The 27,657-nt window shown below is 43.2% G+C and overlaps 1 protein-coding gene across 1 annotated transcript; it reads right to left on the bottom strand.

The window, feature by feature from the left end:
• Positions 1 to 1,523: 1,523 nt before the first annotated feature.
• gpr139 (G protein-coupled receptor 139) lies at positions 1,524 to 27,657 on the bottom strand. The gene is made up of 2 exons (XM_015945618.3): positions 27,164 to 27,657; positions 1,524 to 5,949 (listed from the first exon to the last, which is right to left on the bottom strand). The coding sequence occupies exons 1-2, from the start codon at positions 27,309 to 27,311 to the stop codon at positions 4,985 to 4,987; spliced, it is 1,113 nt and encodes a 370-aa protein (XP_015801104.1). The 5' UTR covers positions 27,312 to 27,657; the 3' UTR covers positions 1,524 to 4,984.

Genomic DNA, 27,657 nt, shown 5'->3' on the forward strand with positions numbered 1-27,657 from the left:
ATGGGTGGTGGTCAGACTATATTCACTTATAGGACGGTTTGTCAGGCTAGACACTTAAATAAACCAAAGAGCTTATAGTGTTATTTTGTAATAATGTTATGTACATGAACATTACCTTAAAAGTGACATCACTACATATTGAGATGTCATTGATCAGTTTGTTCCTGTAAATGTGTAGATGTGTTAAATAACTGAAAGTGGGGTTAAGAGTGTATCAGTGATGAAAGACAAAGATGCTCCACAGACAGCTCTCTATCTCAACCGTTAGACAAACTTATTTATTTCTTTTGTCAAAATATATGAGCAAATACTTCAATAGCTTATCACAGAACATTAATACATACCCTTTACAAAGCCGATACATTCATTAGGAAGAAATAATTAAATTATGCAAGCCCGTACAATCAAGAAAATAAGAGTCTCAACACGCCACTACAGGGAACTAAAAGGCTGCTTGAAAAGGTAACTGTAGAAAATCACAATCTGATAAAATGCCAACAAAAATGCTAAAAGCTTCATTTGAACATTCATTATATATCAGTACTGTACTGTGCTGAATCATGGTTAATTATAAATACAGAGTTGGTTTCATACATTACTAATTCAATGGGACAAATCATCTTAAAGCTCCTACTCAAACTTTGTGAGCACGCATTCGTTCAGACTAGTCTCATACACACACACACACACAAAATAGAGCAGAGAGAGAGAGAGAGAGAGAGAGAGAGAGAGAGAGAGAGAGAGAGAGAGAGAGAGAGAGAGAGAGAGAGAGAGAGAGAGAGAGAGAGCGAGAGCAGAGCAGAGAATGAGAAAATATAATTTTCCCCTCTGACTGATTTATGCTTGGCTATCTTTTTAACATCAGGCTGAAGAAAATGTAGATCCCAGGGTTTTACTTCATAATGCGAAATATTTCTTGGCAATAACCTCACATTGGTAAGGAGAGGACGCCTGCATGTGGTTTCCCAGCATGTCTGCATCAGTCCATGGTGTTGATGTGCAGTTCCACACAAATGTCACATTACCATAGACCAAACTCTGGGTTCAAACATGGATAATAAATGTCATGGCAACACAGATTTAGCAGTCGCAAAGCAAAATTTATTTGCATAAATATTTCTTTTTAAAAAATGTACTCTTCTAATGATCAAATCCTGCTTATTGCGCTTTATTGATGAGCATCAAAATACACATTTTCATGTCATTACATTCGGTGGATGTGACGAGGGGGGTAGTTAAAGAGCTCACTGAGGGATTATTGGTTATTGACCCCCTTGGTCATTCATCTCCATTAAATAATGCACAAAATCCACAATGTTCCCCACTTGGTCTTCAATTAATGTGCATCAATTTTCTGATGACAAAACACAGAGTGAAGTCATTAGTACACACATAGCATGAAAGACTCCATGATAATCAGGGGAGGAGGAAAGAGGACACTTGAGAAATTAACTTTGAGCAAGTGCTTTTGACATAAAGTGCAGGCAAAGAAGGATGAGAGGGAGGAGAAAAGGGGTGAGAAACAGATGGCAATCGCCAATCCCTCATTCAGTTTGGGTTTCTGGAGAGAATCAATTTGTGTGGAACAAAGAAACAGAAGTGGAGAGCGACGGAGCCGGTAAAGTGTGGTAGATTGAAGTATCAGGTGGCTGCAGTGAGTATTCACAGCAAAGGAAATCCCCACATCTAGGTTAGTAACAGGTGGGATCTATAATTACATTTTCTTTGAGTTGCAATTAAATACATTTTCAACATTTGCACTTTTTTTTTTGTATTTTAAATGATACAATGATAAATGACCTGCATGTTTGGCGCCTTTCTTAGTCAGAGGACTCCAAAGCGCTTTACACTACAGTGTATCATTCATCCATTCACACACACATTCACACACTGATGGTGATGAGCTACTATGTAGCCACAGCTGCCCTGGGGAGCACTGACAGAGGCGAGGCTGCAGGCGCCATCAGTCCCTCCGACCACCACCAGCAGGCAAGGTGGGTTAAGTGTCTTGCCCAAGGACACAACAGCAGAATTCTCCACTGGGAGCCGGGATCCACCCCTCAGATTACGGGACAACCCGCTCTACCTCCTGAGCTACTGCTGTTTTGTGACTTTTGGCAATAACATGGTTAATGTGCTGCTGAGAGGTTCAACTTTTAGTTTCAACACAAATGAAAAATGGAGACGCTGTTAGTGTGAACGACTGTTCAGATATTCAACACTTCTAAATTATTTCTAGTTTCATATCTGAGCTTCTACCTGTACATTAAAGAATCACATTGTATGCATTTTTACAACACACTTGACTGGATTTTATTATTTTAATTTTCAAAGTTGTGGTGGGTGTTTTCACATATTATGCACATTCAGTTTCTCCTTTTTAATTAATTTAGATTTTTACAACCAAAACTCATACATGGCCAAAAGTGGTCCCAATAATTTCACATACTAAATAATAATAATAATAATAATAATAATAATAATAATAATAATTATTATTATTATTATTATTATTATTATTATTATTAATATTATACTTCACCAGTTTACCTTGATAACAGAGATGGCACAAAAGTATAAATATTGGTGCATTTATTCTTAATATACAAAAGTATAATAAATAAATAAATAAATTCCCATTCTCCAGCACATGTTTTTAACTATAAAGAAATATGAGGTTTTCTTCATAGTTCAGCTAGATTTCATTTTCTACAACCTCTTCAAGTCTATAAATCTGTTCTAGACAAACAGGAATATTTAGGACATATTTAAGATATTTTTACGTGGCGTTTTGTGGAGAAGCTGTGAACAATCCACATCTTACACGTTGCAAATAGCTTTTTGAACAACACCAGTAAGAACACGATGGATTAGTTCTGGCCAGGCAGACTAAAAAGCTGTAAATGCAGATTTCTACCATCATCAAACAACAACTGAGGTCATACAAAGATCCATCTAGCTAATAAATTATTTGCTCATGAATCTTCCGCAGAACTTCATTTCAACAACAACGGCTTGTATTCAAATGACTTTCTCAGTCAATTGTGAAATCACATTTTGAAGGGAACCTTCAAATAATAATGGTACGCTGTTCTATTCCGCTTTCCAGAAAGACTGTTTCAGAATCTTTATATTCTAGCGGTAAAGATAATAAATTCACCAATTTTAGCTGCATTCTATTTATCTGCGATTGTTGTTGTGGTTAAAGACAAACACCAGATTATCTCTGACATCTGAGTATCAGACAAAAGTTTGTAGCACACCTCCTTGTCAGGTAAGACAGACACACTTCTCATTTTTAATGTCTCAAAAAGTGGAAAAAAAAAAAAAAGCCAGATGTGTCTGATTTCTCCAGACAGGTTTTAGCATAAATCTGCCCTTTAGTGCAGCTTAAATCCCTCTGGATGGATGAACCCTGCTAATGCCCCATGGTGTCTACAGAACGAATGTGCATTGATCTCAGCGTGTTCTGTGGCAGGGTGAGACATGCCCCAGTGTGATTTCATTTTTGTTTTTTTCACCGAGCAGCGGTGACACCGGCTCGACGTATCGGACTGTGTTTTGGTGTAAAATGTTACAGAAATGCCAGCGGCCATCAGAGGAATGAGTAGAGCTGAAATGTGTTACTGTGGCCCTGAAACCAAATTCAATGATGCAAACAAGAAAAGACGAAACCATTTGGATCAAGGTAAACAAACCAAAGGGAAGAAAAACACTTATTTTAATTTTCTTTCTTATCATTTTGGATATTGCTTAAAAATAACAAATGTGTGCTATATCTGGTTGGGGAATTTTGAGGAAGATTGCTATTTTTTGTGGATATTTTATTAAGGTATGCCGATGTCAAAATGAATTTCATATATTGTTTAAAACATATTGTATAGTTTTATTCTTTATCGTATCATATTTAGTATTATCGCATTGTATATCAGCATCTCCCTGTTTCCTGGTCATAGAAAGCTAAAGGTTTAAAGCCATCTTTAGTTAACATTCATTATATTCATCTTAATAATGTCTAACAGCAAGTCATCAAGTACCATTAATAGTTAATAGAGGACAATCTTCTACATCAGAAATTTCCTCAATCTAATATTGGGAACGTGATTACTAGTCTAGTGACGCCTCAGAGCTACACCAACTCCAGCCTTTTTTTTTGTCTTGGATTTTTGCAAAGGTACGATAACAGTCAAGTCTACCATGAACAGAAACTTTGTCTACAATTAGCAGAGATCCTACCAGAATCTGTAAAACGAGATGAGTTTGTTTGGTTCTCCATTCTGACCTTGGACTCAGCTACTCTAGAAGAGCTGAGCACACATGAGGAAAGTCACAGAGTTCGTTTTATGAGAGCCTTTGAGACGCCTCTGCATATTAAACTGGAACTGATAGAGGTTCTTAATTTATTAGAGACAATTTCGACTGTGGGCAGAAGACGCATTATCGGTGGCTGTGCATGAGAAGTGGTCAGACTGGATCAGACTGGATCTCTGCTCTCTGCAAATGTGTCCCTACGGACAAACACAGATGTTCAAAGCTCTTCATCACGGGGATCATCTATGGCTAAACTACTTAATGCTTCACCAAGGTCAGCTTGTTGTTTGTCGGTTTATATGATAGAGACAGTGGCTCATAATCTCGGGTGGATGATGGTGGTATGCTCCATCCATCACCCGCAACAGAACTCTTCTTTTTGCATTGAGGGAACAATCAGCATCTATTTGATGCGGTTGGCTGCTTTATGAAAACTGTTATTGAACATGAGAGGTTTTGTCATTTTCTGCCATGCATCTTACTGTTGCTTCCTGTAAGCCCACCACTTTATAATCGCTGACAGCTGGATAAACTGTCACTTGTGCTCTCTGGGCGTGTTGACATTTTCCAAGCCCTAACGAGTCCCATACAAGCAATGCTAGTCACCTCAGGGACAAAGCTCGAATGTGCTCCCAAAGACTGAGGGCTAGAGCTGCTGGTGGTGACTGTAGACTCAAGAAGAGATGCAGATAGGCTTTCCATTTTTATCATACTGGTACACCAGCATCTTGATGCAGTGGGAGTTGGCTGGGGAGATCCAGGGGCTGCTTGTGATGGAGAAATTGTGGCTGGCATAAAATTGTGGCGGCTGCTTCCTACAGTGGACCAGAGCTCGCAGCACATTGGCTGCCATGCCCCTGAAACGCTTGCTGATGAAACAGTAGAGGAAGAAGTTGACGCCAGTGTTGAGCAATGCAAGCATGTTTGCCATATCTGTGAGCATGTGGAGCAGACGGCCAGCGCTCTGTGAGGCAGGTGGAGGTGAGTAGAAGTGGTAGAGGATCATGAGGGTGCGCGGGGCCCACAAAACTGCAAAAACTGAGGTGATGGCTAGGAGAATGGCGGTGGTCTTCCCTGTTGAGTATCCACGCAGTCTGAAGCAGTTGCGACGCTTGCGGAGTTTCTGGACAATGATAGCATTAAGGGAGAAGAAAACAGTGCAGGGGAGGAGGTAGATGGTTGCACAATGCGCCCACACTAGGACATGCTGGGCCACTGTTCTTCTGTCGCTATCTTCCCCACCTCCTTTGTCGCCATATATGTCAGGCCACCAGTAATAAGGAGCTGCAGAGAGCAAGCAGCCAGCGTACACAGCAAATATCACCCTTCGGGTTCGAGCTGGGTAGGAGACCGTGTGGTAACGAAGTGGGTGACAAACAGCGACATAGCGATCAATGGTGAGAGGCACTGTTATCCAAATGGAGGTGTGAATGGAGGAGAACTCCAGAACCTGTACGATGCTGTTTAACGATGGTGGCAGCGGTGATGCCAAAATAAAATCCTCCAGGATGAAATCAACAAAAACTATGAGGAGCAGCACAAGAATGTCGGCGGCGGCCAGGGCCAGGAGATAGTTATAGGAGGACTTCTGACGACGCAGCACCAGCTGGGACAGGATAACCACCGTCATAATGTTGGCTAGAAGACAGAAGGATGTGGGAAGGGGATTGAAATGTAGATGGGCAGAGGAAATGGGAGAATGATGGGGAAGTGTGGTAAAAAGAGAAGAGAAATGGGAACAGGGAGGGAGGGAAACAGAGAGATCGAATGTTAGTGGAGTCTGGTGATTGAAACAGCCAGCAGTAAACAAGGCGGCAATATAAAAGCAGTTCACAGCAACAGTTGTGCTGCAGACAAAAGATGTAGTGCAGGTGCAAACACATGCACCAAATAAAAAGAAACGGAATAACATAAAAGGTCAAAAGATTGTAAATTGGATAGAAAGCTTCAACAGTTGAAGAGCATGCAAAGTGGATACAATACACAGGCCAAAAGAAAGAAGAGAAAACATAGTTACCTTAACAATAATCCTTTCATCGTTTTCACTCCCCTTTCTTTCTTCTACATTGACACCTGCTGTGTAATTCCAGCAGCACCTGTCTCTCCCTTTGGCCAAATTGTTATCTCTAATCAAGAGTAAAGTCACAACAAATACATGAGGGCAACATGCAGCATCACAGCCTTGGCTCTACTGTCTGCCATCCTGCCGCCAGCAATTTAGCTCCTGGAACAAAGCACAAGGACAGCCCATCGCTCCCTGTCTGCCTCTCTTTGTCAGCCTCTGACCCAGTATGCATCGTGATGCTTCTCATTAATGATGCTATCTATCTTTTGCTATTTATTTATTCTGGCTTTGTTTCATGGGGGAGTTAAATACCCTTGAAAAACACCCACCTTTTCATTAAAAAAGAAAAATTATAACAGGCAGCAACATTAAACTGGCTCAACCCATCTGCATTGTCACAGATATTTAATGTAAAAATTCTTGTATAAGTTAAAACCAATGACACGAATAGAGGGACAAAGCGCCTCCATCTTTCATTTGTCAAACCTGAATCCAAACCGTTCAGGTTAAAACTCCCGCCATGTTGAAGCTTTTGGGTCAGGAAGTGAAGTTGATGATCCAATCCCTCACACACCACGACGGTGTTTCAGGGCAATAAATAACTGAAAGGAAAATACAAAAAGGAACTTTTGAACGTACAGCTGCAATGTACACAAACATTTTCAACACTAGCTGACAACTGTGTTTTTCTGAGGCCAATCAGCAACCTGTTGGTGCAGCACAGAGACATGTTGAGTCTGTCACTGCAAACAAGAAGCTTTCTGACATTGTGATGCAGCCTCAGAGACATTAAAGTAGTTAGCCATCCATCACTGTAAATGCTGCATGTGTGATCGTGTCTCTCTGCAATAATAGAACTGGGACTGGATTAAATATGACAGCTTGGAGTCCGAGACATCACACTTCACAGCCCAGCCGCTAACAAGTGAGCAAATTACAAAGCTGGCTCCAGATAATGACTAAAGATCTGCCTGCAAGACATCAAACACACACACACACACACACACACACACACACACACACACACACACACACACACACACACACACACACACACACACACACACACACACACACATTGGAATCTGAACACACAAGAAGAAGAAAGTATCATTTCTATAGCGCCTCTCAAGATAAAAATCACGAGGCGCTTCACAAAAGCAAAAAATGTAAACATATAAAAAAGCATTTAGAAAATGGTTAAAAATATATTTGAAATTAGCAAAAAATAGACAATTGTGATTGATTAAAAAAGTTAAGAAAGAGAGAGAGTGAACAGGAAAGAGGGAAATCAGTGGATCCTGAGAAAGGTGGAATAGGTGGGGAGAGCAGAATAAGGAGAGAGAGGTGAAGAAGGTCACACAAAAGCCAGCCTGAACAAGTGAGTCTTCAGCTGCTTTTTAAAGGAGACCACTGAGTCCACTGATCTCAGGCTCAGGGGGAGAGAGTTCCAGAGTCTGGGGGCCACAGCAGCAGATGATCTGTCACCTTTGGTCTTTAGCCTGGTGCTGCACAACCAGTAGGCTTTGATCACTGGACCTCAGGGACCTGCTGGGGGTGTATGGACTAAGAAGATCACCAATGTAAGATGGTGCTTGTCCATGTAAGGCCCTATAGACCAGAACCAGGATCTTGAAATGAACCCTGAAGTTGACCGGCAGCCAGTGAAGCTGGAGTAGAAGCGGGGTGATGTGGGTGTGTTTGGAGGACTTGGTCAGAAGCCGAGCACAGGCATTCTGAACCACCTGTAGACGGCTCAGGGAGGTTCTGCTCGGACACGAGAAAAGAGAGTTACAGTAGTCTAAGCGTGAGGAGATGAAGGTGTGGAGAACAGTCTCAAGTTCAGAGCGGGACAGAATGGGACTCAGCTTAGCAAGCAGATCATTAGCAACGCCCCAATTCTGCTAAATACATAAACATTAACAAAAAATTCCCATCTTACCCTCCGCGGGTGGTCTCATACTTCCAAACTCAGGTGCCCTACCAGAGGCCTGAGAGTTTGAGGGTTCTGTGCAGATGTTCCTAGACCTGCACTTTTCTGGATATCTGATGTCTTTCCTGGGATCTGCTTTAGCCATTCCTCCAGTTTGGGGGTTACTGCCCCGATGACTTCACTCTCAGGCTTTCTGAAGTTCTTCTTTGAGGACCTGGTATGTCTCATTTCTAGTGTTCCTTTTTTCTGATGATGCCATCACTTGATGCTGCCACATCAACAACAATGGCTGTCCTCTGTTGTTTGTCCACCACCACAATGTCTGGTTGGTTCGCCATCACCATTTTGTCAGTCTGGATCTGGAAGTGCCACAGGAGCTTGGCTCTCTTGTTCTCAACCACCTTAGGGGGTGTTTTCCACTTTGACCTTCGGACTTCCAGTCCTTACTCTGCACAGATGTTTCTGTACATGATACCAGCCTTGGTTGTGACGTTCCATGTATGCTTTCCCTGCCAGCATCTTACACCCTGCAGTAATGTGGTGGATAGTCTCAGGGGCCTCTCTGCAAAGCCTACACTTGGGTCTTGTCTGGTGTGGTAGATCTTGGCTTCTGTTGCTCTGGTGTTCAGGGCCTGTTCCTGTACAGCCATGATGAGTGCCCCTGTGCTGTCCTTCAGACCAGCTCTTTCTAGCCATTGGAAGGATTTCTTGATGTCAGCCACTTCAGTTATCTGTCGGTGGTACAATCCATGTAAGGGTTTGTCCTCCCACGATGGTATTTCCAACATCTCCTCCTCTGTTCGCCAGTGTTTGAGACATTAACCGAACATGTCATCTGTTGGGGCCTTGTCCTTGATGTACTTATGGATCTTAGATGTTTCATCCTGGACAGCGGCTATCACACTCACTAGTCCTGGGCCTCATGCCTTACGGCTAGTGTACACTCTCAGGGTGCTGGATTTGGGATGGAACCCTCCATGCATGGTTAGGAGCTTCCGTGTCTCAACGTCTGTGGTCCGTATTTCTTCCTTTGACCAGCTTATTATTTCTGCAGGATATCTGATTACTGGCAGGGTGTTGCTGTTTATTGCCCAGGTCTTGTTCATGTCATTGAGCTGACTTCTTAGGACTTGTGGAGGGTTATGGGAATATATGTATATATATATATATATATATATATATATATATATATATATATATATATATATATATATATGTATATATATATATATATATATATATATACAGCAACGGAGTAATGTAATTAATAACGTTTACCCTCAGTACAATGTCATTGCTGTCACTGGGCATATAAAGTGGTGCATTACTACAATGTGGTTGAATGAAGCACAGCAATTTCAGGCATTCTGACAGCCACTAGTGAAGCATCGGTCACAAACAGAATGGCTCAGATCCGATCGGAGCTGGCTCGTTCTTGAAGGAGCCGGAGTGAGTGACATAGATTGGAACCTGTCCGCGTCTACGACCTCCACCTGAAATCTGGCTCTTTCCCCTCTTGAGCTCTGGGCTACCTACAATTTGTTACCTCCAACCGGTCACCAAAGGTCACACCCCAGTGAGATGGGTGGGTGAGAGTGCTTTTGTGTCTCCTGTCTCCTGCTGCTTCTCTAATATAAGATGGGCTAAGGCCATTGACGTTGTTTAGTGGCGAAAGGAGAAGGCAGAGCATGCTCCCTGAGGTGTGTAACGAGGCTGACTCATCCCACCGTTGCAGGCACATGTTCAGACGGGTGGTCGACAAGGCGCTGCACAGGGTTGCCAAATCAGATTTTCTCACAAGCCTAATTTGAAACAGACTGAACAAAAAACAGAAAGAAATACATTTCCGGAATTGAAGTGAGTTGGGAGCTGAGGGCTCATGTTTTGACAGTTAATCCGGAGGTTAATAGGAGGTAGAAATAAGAATAATGAAGAAGTAAAGTGGTCATGTGACGGTCACAAAGTTTAAAAAAAGAGATGATGAGGAGAAAATGAAGGGAAGGATTATGAGAGAAAGCCTGAACAAGACAGATAGAGAAATACAGCAGAGAGCGGTCAGGAGGAGAAATGAAGAGGAGGTGAATATCAAAGCTTTCTTCAAAGGTCACAGGCACTTTGTTCCTGATGGCAATCATTCCCCCTTTGTCTTCTTCTAAGTGTCAAACTAAACATAAAGCAGGGTGATCTTTTATTCTCCAGAGCAATAACCAGGGGCAGACATTCAGTGAAGAAACATGCATTTGGTCTTTACAAAATTGATTTATTAGCTATTTTTTACTAAGATACAAATGGAACAAAGCGAAAAATGCTCTTTTTTAAAACTTTTGAAATGTAGACTGGCTGTTAATGGGGCTTGTGAAAAGAGATGTGATAAAACAGGATATTTAGGTTTAATGGGAATATTAGGATGAGGAGAAGGCTCTCTGTGCAGATGATGATACCGATAAAAATCCAGCTCCACAGCAATTCATTTCCCAGACAGACTGCAGCATCACAGTTCATTGTGAAGAACCCAAACTGATACTAGCGATGGCAGGTAAAGTGACAAAAATAACTTTGGTAAAGACTTTTTAAAAACACACACAGTCCTGATAGCACAGAGACCAACCAAGCAGGAACAACGATCTTGAATGGAACAAAAGAAGGATAATTAGCAGTAGGCAATGAAAAGAAGCTGAACTTATACTGAAGGACAAAAGCACCAATTGAGAAAAGGAACAGGTTAAAACTAAAAAACTTCATCAGAATACAACAACAAACTATCCATCCATCCTTTTTCTTCCGCTTATCTGGAGTCGGGTCACGGGGGCAGCAGCCTAAGTCGAGAGGCCCAGACTTCCCTCTCCCCAGCCACTTGGGCCAGCTCTTCGGGGGAATCCCAAGGCATTCCCTGGACAGGTGAGAGACATAGTCCCTCCACCGTGTCCTGGGTCTACCTTTAGGCCTTCTCCAGGTTGGACGTGCCCAGAAAACCTCTCCAGGGAGGCTTCTAGTAGGCCTCCTGACCAGATGCCCGAGCCACCTCAACTGGCTCCTCTCGATGTGGAAGAGCAGAGGGTCTACTCCAAGCCCCTCCCGGATGGCCGAGCTTCTCACCCTATCTTTAAGGGAGAGCCCAGCCACTCTGCGGAGAAAACTCTTTTTGCCCGCTTGTATCCGCGAGCTCGTTCTTTCTGTCACTACTCAAAACTCGTGACCATAGATGAGGGTAGGAACGTAGATCGACCGGTAAACCGAGAGCTTTGCCTTCTGACTCAGCTCTCTCTTCACCTTGACATATCGGAACTCCGGTCACTAGAACAACAAGTGTTGAGCTTCTTGCACAGTTAGAACATTAACATCCAAAGTGATGCAATATCAGTCTGTCATTTCCCTTCCAAGAAAGGCAGACAAATTGAAACCACTCATCATAGTACAATTTACCAGAAGGAAGCACAGAAATGAGTTGTCAAGGCATGCAAAACCCCTGAAAGGTACAAATGTGTACATAAATGAACATCTGATGAAAAAGAATGAAACAATAGCAAGAATGATAAGAAAACAGGAATAAATTCTTCCGCTTCCGGTCGGCAACAAGATGGCGCCTGTGCTTGGCTTAGCTGCAGTCACCGGCCACTTTTTCAAACTTTTCTCCACTAACCTCCTCTTTTCCACCTTGCTCCTGTCTGCGATACTCTTCAGTAGTGTCCCTGCTACCATCTCCTATGATCGCCAGACTCTTTTGTCCTTCCGTTCCTTCACGATCGCCCAAGATGCACCGAGGACGTACCATCCTGTTAGTTTACCTGAGTGGCGCACTGGCCCGGAACCAATTGACATTCCCGAGCTGCCCGCCTCCGGCTATGTTTGTCCGGTCCCGGGAAAACGTCAGAGGAAAAGAGGTAAACGAGCAGGAATCCAGGTGAGAATAAGACTTCTCTTAAAGAGTGGTTTATCTAGTAAAAATCGGCGCGATCTTCTAGCTTCTTATCCTTTGTTTGGTGACCTGAGCGCCACTTCCGCATTCCCGCCAGGCCGCGTTGGGATGCGATTCATCCGCGCAAGTTTTTTAAGGTCGGTTTATCCTCATTCCTCAGTGGTTTCTCCTCCTGAGTGGTTTTTATAAACACCGTGGATCTAACCCTGCTAATTTATGTCCAATAACTCCAGCTGTTTCTGTAGTTTCTGATTCATCCTCCTCACTCAGCATGGCTCTATTAAATACCCGCTCTGTTAACAATAAGTCTTCCCTGCTCAATGATCTAATTCTCTCTAAAAACCTGGATTTTCTGTTTCTGACTGAAGTTTGGCAGCAAACATCTGATTATTCTGCTCTGATTGAACTTTGCCTGAGTGGTTATTCTTTTCTTAGCCAGCCCTGGGGTTCTGGTCGTGGTGGAGGCCTAGCTGTTGTTTTCAGAGACCATCTTCCACGTAGCTCTACAACCTCTGGTCACTTTGCTTCCTTTGAACTGCAGCTGATTAAAGTCGGGCGTAAGGACCCGTTCTACTGTGCTGTGGTCTATCGTCCACCTGGTCCAAACAGTTCTTTCCTTCAGGAGTTTAGTAACTTTCTATCCTCCACTGTGAAGCTGTCCAGACTGGTGATTTTTGGTGACTTTAACATCCATGTTGATGATCCCTCCGATCTCTTTGCCATGAATTTCTCCAGCCTTATGGACTCCTTCAGCTTTACCCAGCATGTTTCTGGCCCCAGACACACCAGGGGCTACACTCTGGACCTTGTTTTTACCCTGAGTCTAAATGCTGACAGTGTTTGTCCTGAAGATGTTTATATTTATTATTGTTTTATTGTATTTTATTACGTGTTTTGTGTAAAGTGACCTTGGGTGTCCTGAAAGGCGCTTTGAAATAAAATGTATTATTATTATTATTATTTCTGATCACCATTGCATTTTCTTTAACTTGTCAGTTTCTGCGTCCCCACCTCCTGCTCGCCGTATGGTTAGTTCTCGTTTTCTTAATGAGAGCACACCTAGAAATTTTTCTGCTGCTTTTGATCCACCCTGTTCTTCTGATAACGACCCAGATTCCTTAACTTCTCAGTTTAACGAGCACTGCCTCTCCATTCTGGACAACATCTGTCCTGTCAGAACCAGATCAGTTCCTGCAGTGAACCCTACTCCCTGGTTTCATGACAGCCTGAAGCACCAATGCAGAAAAACTGAGCGTTTGTGGAAGAAAACCCATCTCCACGTCCATCTGCTGCACCTAAAAGATCTTCTGTCATCCCATAACTCTGCAGTCAGAGACGCTAGGGTTTCCTATTTCTCCAACCTGGTGTCCCAGAGCAAAGGGAACCCCAAGGTGCTGTTTAACACCATCAGCAGCATCGTGTCTCCTGCCACTCCTACAGCCTCCATCCACTCTGTTACAGACTGTGAGAACTTTCTCTCTTTCTTTGTGGACAAAGTCAATAAGGTTAGATCTAGCATCTCTCCTTCAGCCTTATCGCCGCCTCTCCCGACTCCAACCAGGCCCTTCATCCTAGATAGCTTTGCTCCTGTTTCTTTGTCTGAGTTAACCAAACTAGTTAACCTCTGCATGCCCTCACGACATCTTACCCTCATCTTTGTTTAAAAGTGCTTTTCAGTCCATCGGTCCCAGCGTGCTCTCTATTATTAATGCTTCTCTGGTCTCTGGTCAGGTCCCTGCTTTCTTTAAGAACGCTGTAATCCACCCGCTTCTTAAAAAAACGAGTCTCGACCCCTCTCTCCATAGCAGCTTCAGACCCATCTCTAAACTTCCGTTCATCTCCAAGATCTTGGAAAAGGTTGTGGCTAAACAACTCACAGCTGCTCTTGATGAACATAAAATCTATGATAGCTTACAGTCAGGTTTTTGTAGAGCTCATTCTACTGAAACAGCTCTTCTTAGGGTCTCTAATGACCTTCTGACTCACAGTGATGCAGGGGACTGTTCTGTTCTGGTCCTGTTGGACCTGACTGCAGCCATTGACACTGTTGACCATCACCTGCTACTGGAGAGGCTGAGAGACTGGGTAGGGCTATCAGGATCTGCTCTGGAGTGGTTCTCCTCTTATCTCTCTGAGTGCTCCTTTTCTGTGGCCGTCTCCAAGTTTAGGTCCTCCACCACCTCTCATACCCATGATGTCCCACAAGGTTCTGTGCTGGGGCCTCTGCTCTTCCTCCTCTATCTGCTTCCTCTTCAGCACATCCTGAGCTCCTTCAAAGGAATCTCCTACCATCTTTATGCAGATGACATCCAACTGTACATCTCCTTTAAGCCCCATGAGATGTCTAAGCTGCAGCTGTTGCACACCTGCTTAGACTCTATCAAAACCTGGATGGCTGGGAGCTTTCTTCAGCTGAATGAAGATAAGACTGAGACCCTCATCTGTGCCCCAGACAAGCTGGTTCCCAAAGTCAGAGACTCTCTTGGTCAGCTTGCTTCCCACACCAAACCTTCTGTCAGGAATCTTGGCGTGACCTTTGACCCAGCTCTCACTCTGGATACTCATGTCTGTTCTCTTGTTCACTCTTCCTTCTTCCATCTCAGGAACATTGCTAAGCTGAGTCCCATTCTGTCCCGTTCTGAACTTGAGACAGTTATCCACTCCTTCATCTCCTCATGCTTAGACTACTGTAACTCTCTTTTCACGTGTCTGAGCAGAACCTCCCTGAACCGTCTACAGGTGGTTCAGAATGCCTGTGCTCGGCTTCTGACCAAGTCCTCCAAACACACCCACATCACCCGGCTTCTCCTCCAGCTTCACTTGCTGCCAGTGAACTTCAGGGTTCATTTCAAGATCCTGGTTCTGGTCTATAGGGCCTTACATGGACAAGCACCATCTTACATTGGTGATCTTCTTAGTCCCTACACCCCCAGCAGGTCCCTGAGGTCCAGTGACCAAAGCCTACTGGTTGTGCAGCGCACCAGGCTAAAGACCAAAGGTGACAGATCATTTGCTGCTGTGGCCCCCAGACTCTGCAACTCTCTCCCCCTGAGCCTGAGATCAGTGGACTCAGTGGTCTCCTTTAAAATGCAGCTGAAGACTCACTTGTTCAGGCTGGCTTGTGTATGACCTTCTTCAACCCCTCTCTCTTTATTCTGCTCTCAACACCTATTCCACCTTCCTCAGGATCCACTGATTTCCCTCTTTCCTATTCACTCTCTCTCTTTCTTAACACTTTTTCTTTTAAATCTCAAATGCCTATTTTTGCTCATTTTAAATATATTTTAAAAAAATTTCTAAATATTTTTTTATATTTTTACATTTTTTTTGTCTTTGTGAAGCGCCTCGTGATTTTTGTCTTGAGAGGCGCTATAGAAATGATATTTTCTTCTTCTTCTTCTAAATCACAGCCAAATGGACAAGAAATGGTGTTGTATGGATCAGAGAGCAAGAAGGTCTAAATGCAAAAATGATCAAAGAGTTGAAAGATCCGGAAGTGTTTCAGAGTAAAAGATGATTTATTCTGTGTGTAGCACTGACTAAATAATGGAAACTGGAATCAGCTTAACTACGGAAGCAAATGACTTCAAAAAGAAGAAAAGGATTCTGATGAGAAAATATATGAACTTGACAGTAAAACAGATGAAAGTTTATTTGATTTAAAAATAAAAAGGAATTATTATGGAGAAGATCAACTAAATAGTGAGTTAATTAACAAGGACTCATTATCAATCATCCACATAAACAGTAGAAGTTTACTTTCCAAGATGTCAACAATAAAGGATTATTTAGATAAATTTAAAAGCAAATTCAAAGTCATTGCCATTACTGAGACTTGGCTTAATGATGAAATGATGGCTGAAGTACAAATGGAGGGTTATGAATTTTATTTTGTAAATAGAATAAATAAAAGAGGTGGTGGTGTTGTCCTGTACATAAACAATGATTTAAAATGTAAAGTAGATGAGAAAATGACTAGGATGGAAGATAATGTTATGGAAATGGTAACAGTGGAAATTGGCAATGACACATCCAAAAATATAATAATCAGTTGTGTATACTGAGCACCCGGTTCTTGCATCAGGACATTTACAGATAAAATCAGGCGTGGGGAACCCTGGTTCTCGAGGGTCGGTATCCTGCATGTCTTTGCTCCAACACTTCTGATTCAGTGGTTGATTCACCTGTTCAGCAGCTCATCAGGCTCTGCAGAAACCTGTTAATCATCTGCTGATTGAAATCAGGTGAGTTGAAGCAGGGTTGAAACTAAAATATGCTGGATAGTGGCCCTCGATGGACCAGGGTTCCCCACCCCTGGATAAAATAAGCGAGTTAGTGGATTACATTAAAAACAAAACCTTGTTCATGTGTGGGGACTTCAACATTAACTTGGAACATCCTGCTGGACAGAGAACATCAAGTGATTTTTCGATTTGATATATAGTTTAGGTTTGGTTCCTTTGATAAACAAACCTTCCAGGATCACAACCCAAAGTGCAATAATAATAGATAATATATTCACTAATAGAAAGGAGGATCTTATTAAAACTGGTATATTGATGACAGATATTAGTGATCATTTACGCATTTTTGTAGGGTCTAAATATCACAATAATAATAATAATATCATAAAAACATAATTTTATTAATTATAAAAGAAATAAATCAGTTAAAGCCCTGGAGGCCCTAAATAAAGCAGAACTGGGAGGAAGTCTATGTCAATGATGTGAACACTGCATATACATCCTTCATGAAAATACTGCTGAAATCTTTCAACAATAATTGTGAATTAATTAAAATAACAGGTAAATGGGGTCACCAACCATGGATAACTAAAGGGATCAAAAATGCATGTGCAAAAAGAAAATAATCTGTATATGAGATTCTTAAAGTTACAAATAAAGGAAGCCGAAGATAGATATAAAAAATATAAAAATAAATTAGTAACAATAATTAGGAAACAGAAAAAAGAGTACTATGGTGAGCTATTGAATAAGAATAAAGATCAAACTAAGGCTACATGGGGAGTAACAAATAATACAAAATCAAGACTTCAAACTGCGTTGTTAAGGACAATAAAGACATTTATAAAGTTGAAGAAATTTCTAATGAATTAAACGATTTTTTTTATAAATGTAGAAAAAAGAGCACTGAGGATCATTAATAACAGAAACTATAGAGATCACTCTAATCCATTATTCATTAGATATAAAATACTGACATTTCCTGACTTGGAAGAGTGGAGTGGAAAATGCTGTAATGTACAGAGCGAATACGAGTAATTTACCAAATAATATTCAGAAAATGGTTCATAAGAGAGTAAGTGGATACATGTTCAAAGGGACTGATGTCTTTAAAAAACCTAAATTCAAAACCAAAATGAAGGAATGTAATATTTCTGTAAATGATGTAAGATTATGGAATGTCCTTAACAGAGAAATTAAAGAATCAAACTCACTTGCTATATTTAAAAAATGTACAAAATCAATTGTATTAAGTAATTATGAAAAGGTAAACTAAAATGTCAATGATTATATATAAAAATTAGAAAGAGACTGAGGTTATATAGTGTATGTTTTACGGTTAATTTTCTTTTGTAAAAAGGGGCAGAAATTATAAAGATTTTTCTTCTATCTGCTCCTTTTCATTAAAATGTTTTTTTCAATATGTTTATGTACTGATTTGCTTGTGTTATTTTATAAATTTTGAATGAAATAAAAATTAAAGTAAAGTAAAGTAAAGTACTACACCTGCATCAGATGCAGCACCAATCCACCTATCAACCTTGCACTCCAGCTTTCCCTCACTCGTGAACAGGACCCCGAGACACTTCAACTCCTCCACTTGAGGCAGGACCTCGTCCCTGACCCAGAGAGGTTATTCTACCCTTTTTAGAATCATGACCACGGTCTCAGATTTAGAGGAGCCGATTCTCATCCCAGACCCAAACTCGGCTGTGAATCGCTCCAGCGAAAGCTGAAAATCATGTTCTGATGAAGCCAACAGGACCACATCATCTGCAAAAAGCAGAGACCCAATCCTCAGGCCACCAAAACAGATGCCGTCAGCACATTGGCTGCGCCTAGAAATCCTGTCCATACAAGTTATGAACAGAATCGGTGACAAAGGGCAGCCTTGGCGGAGTCCAACTCTCACTGGGAACGAGTTCGACTTACTGCCGGCAATGCGGACCAAGCTCTGACACCAGTCATACAGGGACCTAACAGCCCGTATCAGAGAGCCTGGTACCCCATACTCCCGGAGTACTGCCCACAGGGCCCCCCGAGGGACACCATCAAACGCGTTTTCAAAATCCACAAAACACATGTAGATTGGTTGGACTAATTCCCACACACCATCCAAAATCCCCCTAAGGGTATAGAACTAAGGGTATAGAAAAGGGTATAGCATCCCCCCCCCTCCACCCCCCCCCCCCCCCCCCCCCATTGGCTATCAGAGTGGTAATGTTATTTTTTCAGTTGAATTTTTTTGGGGGGAGGAGTCACAGATTGTATTAATTCATAGTCAGCTAAGCATGGACGTAATTTTCACTTCAGAAGTGGGGGGGGGGGGGCACGGGGGGGGTATCTTTACAGTATGTTCTAATGGAAAACAGGCTTCAACAAAAACAGTTGTTTTCCACTTGGCCCTAGAGCTCAACCATTGTCAATTTAATATAGCGTAATGTTGTTTTTAGATGGTAAAAAGTGTGCAGGAGTCAAAACTTGACTTTGGAAAAAGTGGGGGGACATGTCCCCCCTGTCCCCCCCAAAATTACGTCCATGCAGCTAAGGGAAACCAATAAAATTTAAAATACTAAATAATATTTTAAGATATGTCTCGGCCTGTGTCACGTGACGCATGTGTGGTGCCGCAAGTAACGCGCCAACGTCTGTTTACTTTAGGAAACGGATATCACGACTCAAACGATGGATATAAGGAAATTCTTCCGATCACCACCACAAGGTAAAACTAAAACTGCACGAGCGACAGCTGAGCAGGAGAGTCATTTTTCCGCAGCAGAAAAGAAGGTTGGAGAGCAGCCGAAGCTAACTAGCTGTAGCAACACTGAGGCACAAGTTTCCCCAGTGGAGCCGGAGCATGCAGATTTTAGCGCCAATCCCAGCTGTAGCGGGCTCTCCCAAACCTAAGGTCATGATCACAGTGGTTCTTCGGATGATTTAGGTGAGGACAAGCCCGCCCAGATCATTTTGAAGAAGTTTCCCTCTCGCCTTTTCAAGGGTCAGAAATGCTCATTTGTTGCCCTGTGGTACAACCATATAGACTGGACTGCCAGACTCCTCCTCTGTTTAATTCTGCACAGAGAAAGAGTCTGGAAACTCTCCTATTCAAATAACCCCACCCCGTGAGAATTCTAATCGAGCCAATCAGCGCTGAGTATCGTACATCACACACCACAACGCCGAGTTTGTCATAAACATGGCGACTGAAGGGGAGTTCGCTGCGGCTCTTTCCTTTGTTCTAAATGATTTGAACATGTCTTTAACACCACATCAAGTAGATGCGCTAGAAGCCTTTTTTCAAAACAAAGATGTTTGCACTGTTGCCAGACTCCATTTTTACTACAGCTAAATCGCGGACGTCACACACAGCGATGCTCAGTTTCTCATAAACAACGAAGACAGCGGCAGAGTTCGCTGCAGCTCTTTCCTCTGTTCTAAATGAGTCAGATGTTTTTAAAACCACAAGTAGAAACGCTAAAAGCATTTCTTCTAAAAAAAAAATGTTTGCGCCGTTGCCAGAAGCTTTTTTTTTTTTTTACTACAACTAGAAATCTACCACGTCGTCTAGTACTGTCGGGATTTCCTTCTTTTTTCTGATTGGTCATTTTTGAGCTTCCTAGTCCCGCCCCTCAAGAGCCTCTCTGCCTGTGAGTTACCAGACTCATTCTCCGTGCAGGATTAAACAGAGGACGAGTCTGGCAGGCCAGTCTAACAACCATAGAGAGTGGTTAGAATACAGTGTTAAGAATGACGCTGCATTTTGTTTTCCATGTCGAAAGTTTGGGACTGTCTGTGTTCACAAAAACTGACTATTGTGACTGGAAACAAACACTCAGCAGAGAGATGTTTATGCAAGCGTCAAGAGTGTAAAGAGCACATGGAAAATGTGACAAAGTGGTGAGAGAGTGAAGAGGGTTGATTCAGGACAGGAGATTTCTACCCTTGTGAATGAGGGCCAACTAGCCAGAAATCGGTACTACGTTGGTGCCATTATCGACATGTTACAGTTCCTGGCAATAAACCGATTGCCTCTCAGAGGGAGCGTAGAAGCATTTGACTCTCAAGGTGACGCAAGCTGTGGCCTGTTTTTGTCATTGTTTGAGTGTTCTGTGAGAAAAGACCCAGAGCTTGAGAAAATACTGCAAACAATTCCACAAAATGTGACCCCACAGGCTGTGAAAATATTTCCATCGTGATCCACTTTGTAGCAGAAGATTCAGGCGTTAGGGAGCGTTTACTAACTATTGCTACTGCAGATGTGGGAGATGCCAAAACTATAGCAAACACTATAATCACAGAGCTGCGCAGAGTTGGTTTAAATACATCTAAAATTCTGAGTCAGGTGTATGACGGAGCATCTGTTATGGCTGGGAAGCATGGTGGGGTTCAGAAGATACTGCAGGACAGGCTTGCCAGAGAGATACCCTATGCCCATTGTTTCAATCATCAGCTCCATCTAGTAGCGATAAATGCAATGTCAAGCGAGGGAGCAATAGAAGACTTCTTTGGAGTTTGTGGGTCTCTACAAATTCATTAAGATACCCACTGTTGCAGTCCACTATGAAGGAGACACACTAAAACATCTGCTCGAACAGCGCTGGACTGTCACAGTTGTGCTAAAGTCAATTGATGACTCTGGGCGGATGTCATCCACCACAGGAGCCTTGCCACAGAGGAGCTTTTTGACCTCTTCAGTGACCTCTGCTCCAGAGATTGGAGAGCCCAACTCAAAGTCCCCATACTCTGCTTCCTCACTGGAAGATGTGTCGGTGGGATTGAGGAGGTCTTCAAAGTATTCTGCCCACTGACATCCTGAGTAGAGGTCCGCAGCACACCGTCCCCACTATAAATAGTGTTGGCAGTGCACTGCTTTCCCCTCTTGAGGCGCCGGATGGTGGACCAGAATCTCCTCAAAGCCATATGCAAGTCTTGCTCCATGGTCTCACCGAACTCCTTCCATGCCCGGGTTTTTGCCTCCGCAACCACCCGAGCCGTATTCCGCTTGGACTGCCGGTACCTATCAGCTGCCTCTGGAGTTCCACAGGCCAAAATGACCTGATAGGACTCTTTCTTCAGCTTGACAGCATCCCTAACTGCCGGTTTCTACCAGCGGGTTCGGGGGTTGCCGTCATGACAGGCACCGACAACCCTACGGCCACAGCTCCGGTCGGCCGTCTTAACAATGGGCGCACGGAACAGGGCCCATTTGGACTCAATGTCCCCCGCCTCCTCTGGGACATTTTGGTAGTTTTGTCGGAGGTGGGAGTTGAAGCTCCTTCTGATAGGAGACTCTGCCAGACATTCCCAGCTGACCCTCACAATACGTTTGGGTCTGCCAGGTCTGACTGGCATCCTCCCCCACCATCGGAGCCAACTCACCACCAGGTAGTGGTCAGTTGACAGCTCCGCCCCTCTCTTCACCCGAGTGTCCAAGACATGCGGCCGCAGATCAGATGAAACAACAAAGTCGATTATCGAGCTGCGGCCTAAGGTATCCTGGTGCCAAGAGCACATATGAACACCTTTATGTCTGAACATGATGTTCAATATGGACAATACATGAGGAGCACAGAAGTCCAATAACAAAACACTACTGAAATTCAGATCAGGGGAGCCGTTCCTCCCAACCACGCCTCTCCAGGTCTCACTGCCATTGCCCACGTGAGCGTTAAAGTCCCCCAGCAGAACGAGGGAGTCACCGAAAGGAGCGCTTTCCAGCATGAAGGGATGAATCAACAATTTCCAGTACATAAAGAAAAGCTCATTATTGTATTTTTAATTTTTAGTCAGGAAAAAGCCCATTAGTTGACATTGATGAGGTGGAGCTTAAGCAATGCGGGATCCAGCCAATAGAGGGTGGTCTCTTTCCTCCAGCTTCAACTTCTCAGCTGCATCCATGGATTCTGTTTTTGTTGATTCGACTACAAAAGAAAATAAAAACTACAATAATTTAAAGTGAGACAAAAGACAGAAATTTAAAGTTTGTAGGAAAATAAAATAATAAAAGATGAGAAAAGTGAACTCAGATCAGCTTGGTAATTATCCTCAGCCTGAAACTATTATTAAACAAAGACACAGGATTCAGTGAGTTGTGTTGGAAACAGCATTGTTGTCAGCTGGTCAAAGTCAGCTCTGTCACTGCACAACTTTGATTTCTTGCCTCAAACGACAGCTCACTCCTCTCTTTACTCTTCCTGTGCCCTCTCTGACTTACCTCCACCATCTTCTTCCTGTTCTGTCCTTCCTAAAAAAAGAAAACCACAAAATTTTAGCAGTCCTCCTTAAGTCGTACTCTTTCCTCAATCCAATATCCGTTTCATCCAGTCTGAACTGGCTAACCTTAAAGTCAGCTTCAGAGTGAAAATATCTGTTAACAAGACACCATCCCACCAAAGATGCCACTCGGTTTGTGCGGATTGACAGATCAATAGTTCAAACAGAAAATCGATGGAGCCCATCTCTTCATTAAGTAGAAGCTGACACTTGGCCTATGCTGCAGCATGGAAGAAGAAGTGGTTGTTAAAGCCGAGCATTCCCGACCTTTTCCCCTTGAATGGGTGGATAAGTGGATGTGGGAGGAGACATTGTTCAACTTACACCAGTCTGAATCCTGCATCCACCCAAGCTGCAACTAAAGCATGAGCTAGATACTGGGCAGTGTTGGTCTTTTTGGTGGAATGATAACTTAATTAAGTGATGCTGATTGTTATTATTTTATTTCCTCTTCTTGTGTGAGTGATGATTAGGTTTATTTCTGGCTGGAAGAAAAATTAAATTTGACAGTAAAACGAGGTAGATGCATAAAAAAGTTCTGGGATCCAACATTTTTCTGACCTTCAAATGGTCTCAACATCTGGAGGCTGCTCCTCGTTGTGATTTAGATTATTATTAAAACAAGATTAAAAACATTTTGGGGTCAAAACCACACATTTTGTTTCTGATTTCCTTTTATCATCTGTGGTAACGTGTCCAACCAGTCTCTATGTGTCTTTCAATTTTTCATCAGGAGAAAGGAGATCAAAGAGCCAAGGTGTCCCAGGAGGGACCTATTTTTTAACAATGGCTCTCTCAGCTATCCTCCTTTTTTCAGATAATTCATTTATTACTCAATGCTGTTATGCTAAGGCATACATCAAACTGAAGACGAAAGTCATTATTCCCTTATATTTTTGTTTCTAATTCTATGCACAGCAAATTTAATTAGTTCATCCGTAAGTATGTGAATCATCACAGAGACAGTGTTTTTGTGTGAATGTGCAGTCTCTGATGGTTCACAGAACAAACTTTAAAACTTGTTATTTATTAATTGCTAGAGGATTTATATAATCCTCAGAGCAGAGAACACATTTTACTGGTGTTCACACCTTTTGCAAATTATTTAAATGCAGACATCTGTAGATGTGTTTCAGGCCTTCTTTATAAAAGGTGTGAGTGTGTTTGTGCAGGTTAAACCTTCATGAAACTTTCAAACTGATTCACCTGCATTGCTTTTGTCACACGTTGCTAATCAGCTAACAGCTTCCCAGGAGGGGGCGGAGCCAAGATGGTAGAGGAGTCGAACATGTCCATCCATCACACCATTTTCATCAGCTTTTCTGGGATCATCAGCCTAAGCAGAGGGGCCCAAACTTCCCTCTCCCCAGCCACTTGGGCCAGTTCCTCCAAGGGGAGTCCCAAAGCATTCCCTGGCCAGCCAAGAAACATAGTCCTTCCAGCGTGTCCTGGGTCTTCCTTTGGGTTGGAGAGCCCAACCCAAAATCCCCAGACTCTGCATCCTGAGTCAAGGTCAGCAGCACACCGTCCCGACTGTAAACAGCGTTGGTAGGGCACTGCTTTCTCCTCCTTCTCCAGATGGTGGACCAGAATCTCTTCAAAACTGTCTTGTCCATGGTTAGGGTCGCTTGGCCTGCCGGTACCTAGCAGCTGCCTCTGGAGTCCCACAGGCCAAAAAGAGCTTGAGATAGTATCCCTAACCGCCGGTGTCCACTAGCAGGATTTGGGTTGCCGCCTCGATAGGCACTGACAACACTGCGGCCACAGGCACCAATCTAGGGGCAACAAGTATACCCACCCCTTCTTGGCACCACTCAGTGGAAGCAGCACCAGAGTGGAAGAAAGTCCAATCCCTCTCGGGGAAACCGGTTCTGGAGCCAGAGCACACCTCACACACCAACTCCGACTGTTTTCCCACCAGAGGGGTGACGTTCCATCTAAAATCAAGCCAGACTTGGGATGTTGCAGACGGTCATGTGCAACATTCCTTCATATGTTCTAGACCTGCTCGAAACTACTGAAATACTGGCGGTCTATTTTTGAAGCACTTTTCAAGGTTTGTGGGACCACAGTGCACCCAGATCCTTTGGCCGCTCTGCTTGGAGTGGTTGTGGTGGAGGCTGCTTTGGAGACAAACCAGTTGGACACGATTACCTTCTGCTGCTTGTTGGCTAGGAGACTTGTATTGTCCGAATGGTAGGACTCCCACCAGCCAGCTTACGATCACTGGGTCAATGAAATTATGACACACATTCATTTAGAAAAATTAGGTGCAGATTAAAGGGCTTGATGGGGAAATTTTATGTTATATTTTGACAGTGTACTTTTGGATAGCTTTTCGTGATTCTTTCTTTTATTACTTTTGGGGAGCAATCTTCGTGTTTTCATTTAGTGTCGCTTTGGCACCATTTATTTTTTTGTCTTTTTGTGTTTGATCCTGTGTAGCAGGGTGGGTAAAGGTGGGGGGTTGTTGTGTTAGATGAAAAATGTTAGAACTTTAATAAAACAAAGTTTGTTAACAAAACAGCTTCCCAATGTACAGATTGTGTTTTAGAGCCGAGCGCTTTGGGACGTCGTGTACTTTCAGAAGAGCTAATCCCAGCATGTCAAAGACCGAGGTGAACTTCTGCCTGCACATGTCTGTGTTGTCTCAAGTGAGCAGAGATAGAAACAGCAAACTCGGGTTAGCAATTAATTAAAAATGTGGCAATTAGTTTCAGCTCTCTCGCCTGTGCTCTCCCACCGGAGGCCCAGACTTTGCTGTTGTTAGTCTCCTTCTCCCTATTAATGCTCAAATCTCCTTCCTTTATCCTCTTGCTTCTTCTCTCTGCCCTTTCCTTTCTTCAGTCTAGCCTATTAATCCAATTCTGCAGCATTTCATCTTTTGGCCACCACTTGACATCCTTAAAGCCCTTCTCTCATCACCTTCTTACTACATCCTTAAATCTGAGCTCTTGATGTGACCCACATCTGCCTGCAGCGTGCAGGTCAAAGAGTCAATGCTTCAAAGAGATCACCCTGTTGCTGCTAACTGATGAGTCTCCTTCCAAAAATCCAAACGATGGGTTCCTATTGGTCAGGAGTTTTTAATACGTGTGAGTCTGTAGGTCACGCCACTTCTCCTCATGCACGCCGCTCCCATGAAACATTCATGATTCAGCTTGATCGGAACAAGCTGTGTCATAATGATGGGACACGTCGCTGCTGCAAAGCATCAGCTCTCAGCTGTTGTAAGATTTTCTCAAACTCTCAGGTTTTGTTTGCTCAGTGATTAAACAAATAGCCTCAATCCCATTTGGGAAGGCAGCTCAGCAGCAGCAGAGTCAAAGAAACACCAGCGGGGTAAATTGTTTCTTGCTGTCCAGGACAAATAATTAGAGCAAGATTTGATTGGAAAGAAAGACTTTTGCTTTTACAAGACAGCAAATCTGAAGAGCGGCTGCAGTCTTGGCACACAACGAGCTTCACTTTGCATCGCAGATTTGTTTTTTGAACCCTAAACAGCTTACATTGTTGATAGCGTCTCACTATCAATCTTTATCAAGGACAACGCATTCTGATCCAAGACTAAGGCGAAAAGAGACAATCAAATTCAATTCACAATGACTAAAGGCACAAATCGAGTTTATTTCAGGTGAAATATCTCAGTACATTGTAATAAATCAGCATTTAGGTTTTTTTGTGATGAAATTTTACTCTTCTACATCAGGAATGCCCATTGGGGTTTCAGCATCTGAAGCTCAATCTCTGAATAAGCATCAAGAGATTTCTCCATTCATTTGACCTCCAGGTTTTCTGTCTGTGTCTTTCAGCTGCACACACACATACACACACACACACACACACACACACACACACACACACACACATGCACTTACACACACATGCCGCTTTGCCTCCCTGTGTGAGACCGGGCCAGTGCTCGTAGATCACACAGTGGGGCAGAGGCAGTAAACGGGTCTGACTGTGACTGTGAATGGACTAATAGTTCAGTTGTGAAGACAGGCGTGATAGCGTCATCGAAGAAAATGCCACACACCTGTCCTAGAGGTCATGCCACAGTTGTTATTCATAAAACTTTTTCATGGATCTGCACACGTTAATGCTGGAATGAAAGTGTTCCGGTGCTTATTCTCCACATATTTGGAAGCAGGTGTCTTCTTTTAGGGTAGACATTTAGAGCCAGACACAAGCAGAGACAAATGCACACAAAGTATGGATGCATGCAGAAGTGACAGCCACAAGGTCAGATGACAAATCCACAGGGTTCGGGCTTGACAATCAGGAGCAGCAAAGCAAAAGACATAGTCTAGCTAACAAATGCACCGCAAATCAAAATGCAGCCTAGCGCAGCGGGTTCTAACACACTTGTGTGCAAACTGACACAGAATGAGTCCTGCATGCAGAACTACATCTCCTACCTGGCAGGCCCAGACAGAGCAGGACACTGTAGTAGATGACAGGCAGAGGTCCAAGAGGGCATCCCTGGACGACCTCGGAGGGATCCTGCCCCGGGCTCCAGCTGCTCCCATTAGGAGGGAAAACTGGGAAGACGTGACTGGGCTCCATGGTTCCTTACTTATCCTCTTCCTCAGCTGAGCTCAGTGTCAAGAAGTCTGGCCACACGATCAAACCATAGCCGGTTGGAGCGAGAGGGTGGTCTGTCCTTGTATGCCAATCAACCTGAGCATGTGTGCGCACTCAAGGCAAGCAAGGCTGAGTGCGAAAGATGGAGGAGGGAGAGACGACACAACGGGGAGAGACGAGAAATGATGTGTGTTAGTAGGTGATGGAGAGGAAGGTGATGAAAAGAGCGGAGAGAGGGAGGCATGGAGAGGTGAATGTGAAGGTAGAAGAGGTGAGGGGAGGAGTGTGCATGCTGGGGGGGAATGGGAAGTGAGTCCAGAGCACGGCA

This window comes from Nothobranchius furzeri, chromosome 12 (genome assembly GCF_043380555.1).
Source record: "Nothobranchius furzeri strain GRZ-AD chromosome 12, NfurGRZ-RIMD1, whole genome shotgun sequence".
In the NCBI taxonomy this organism is placed as follows: domain Eukaryota; kingdom Metazoa; phylum Chordata; class Actinopteri; order Cyprinodontiformes; family Nothobranchiidae; genus Nothobranchius; species Nothobranchius furzeri.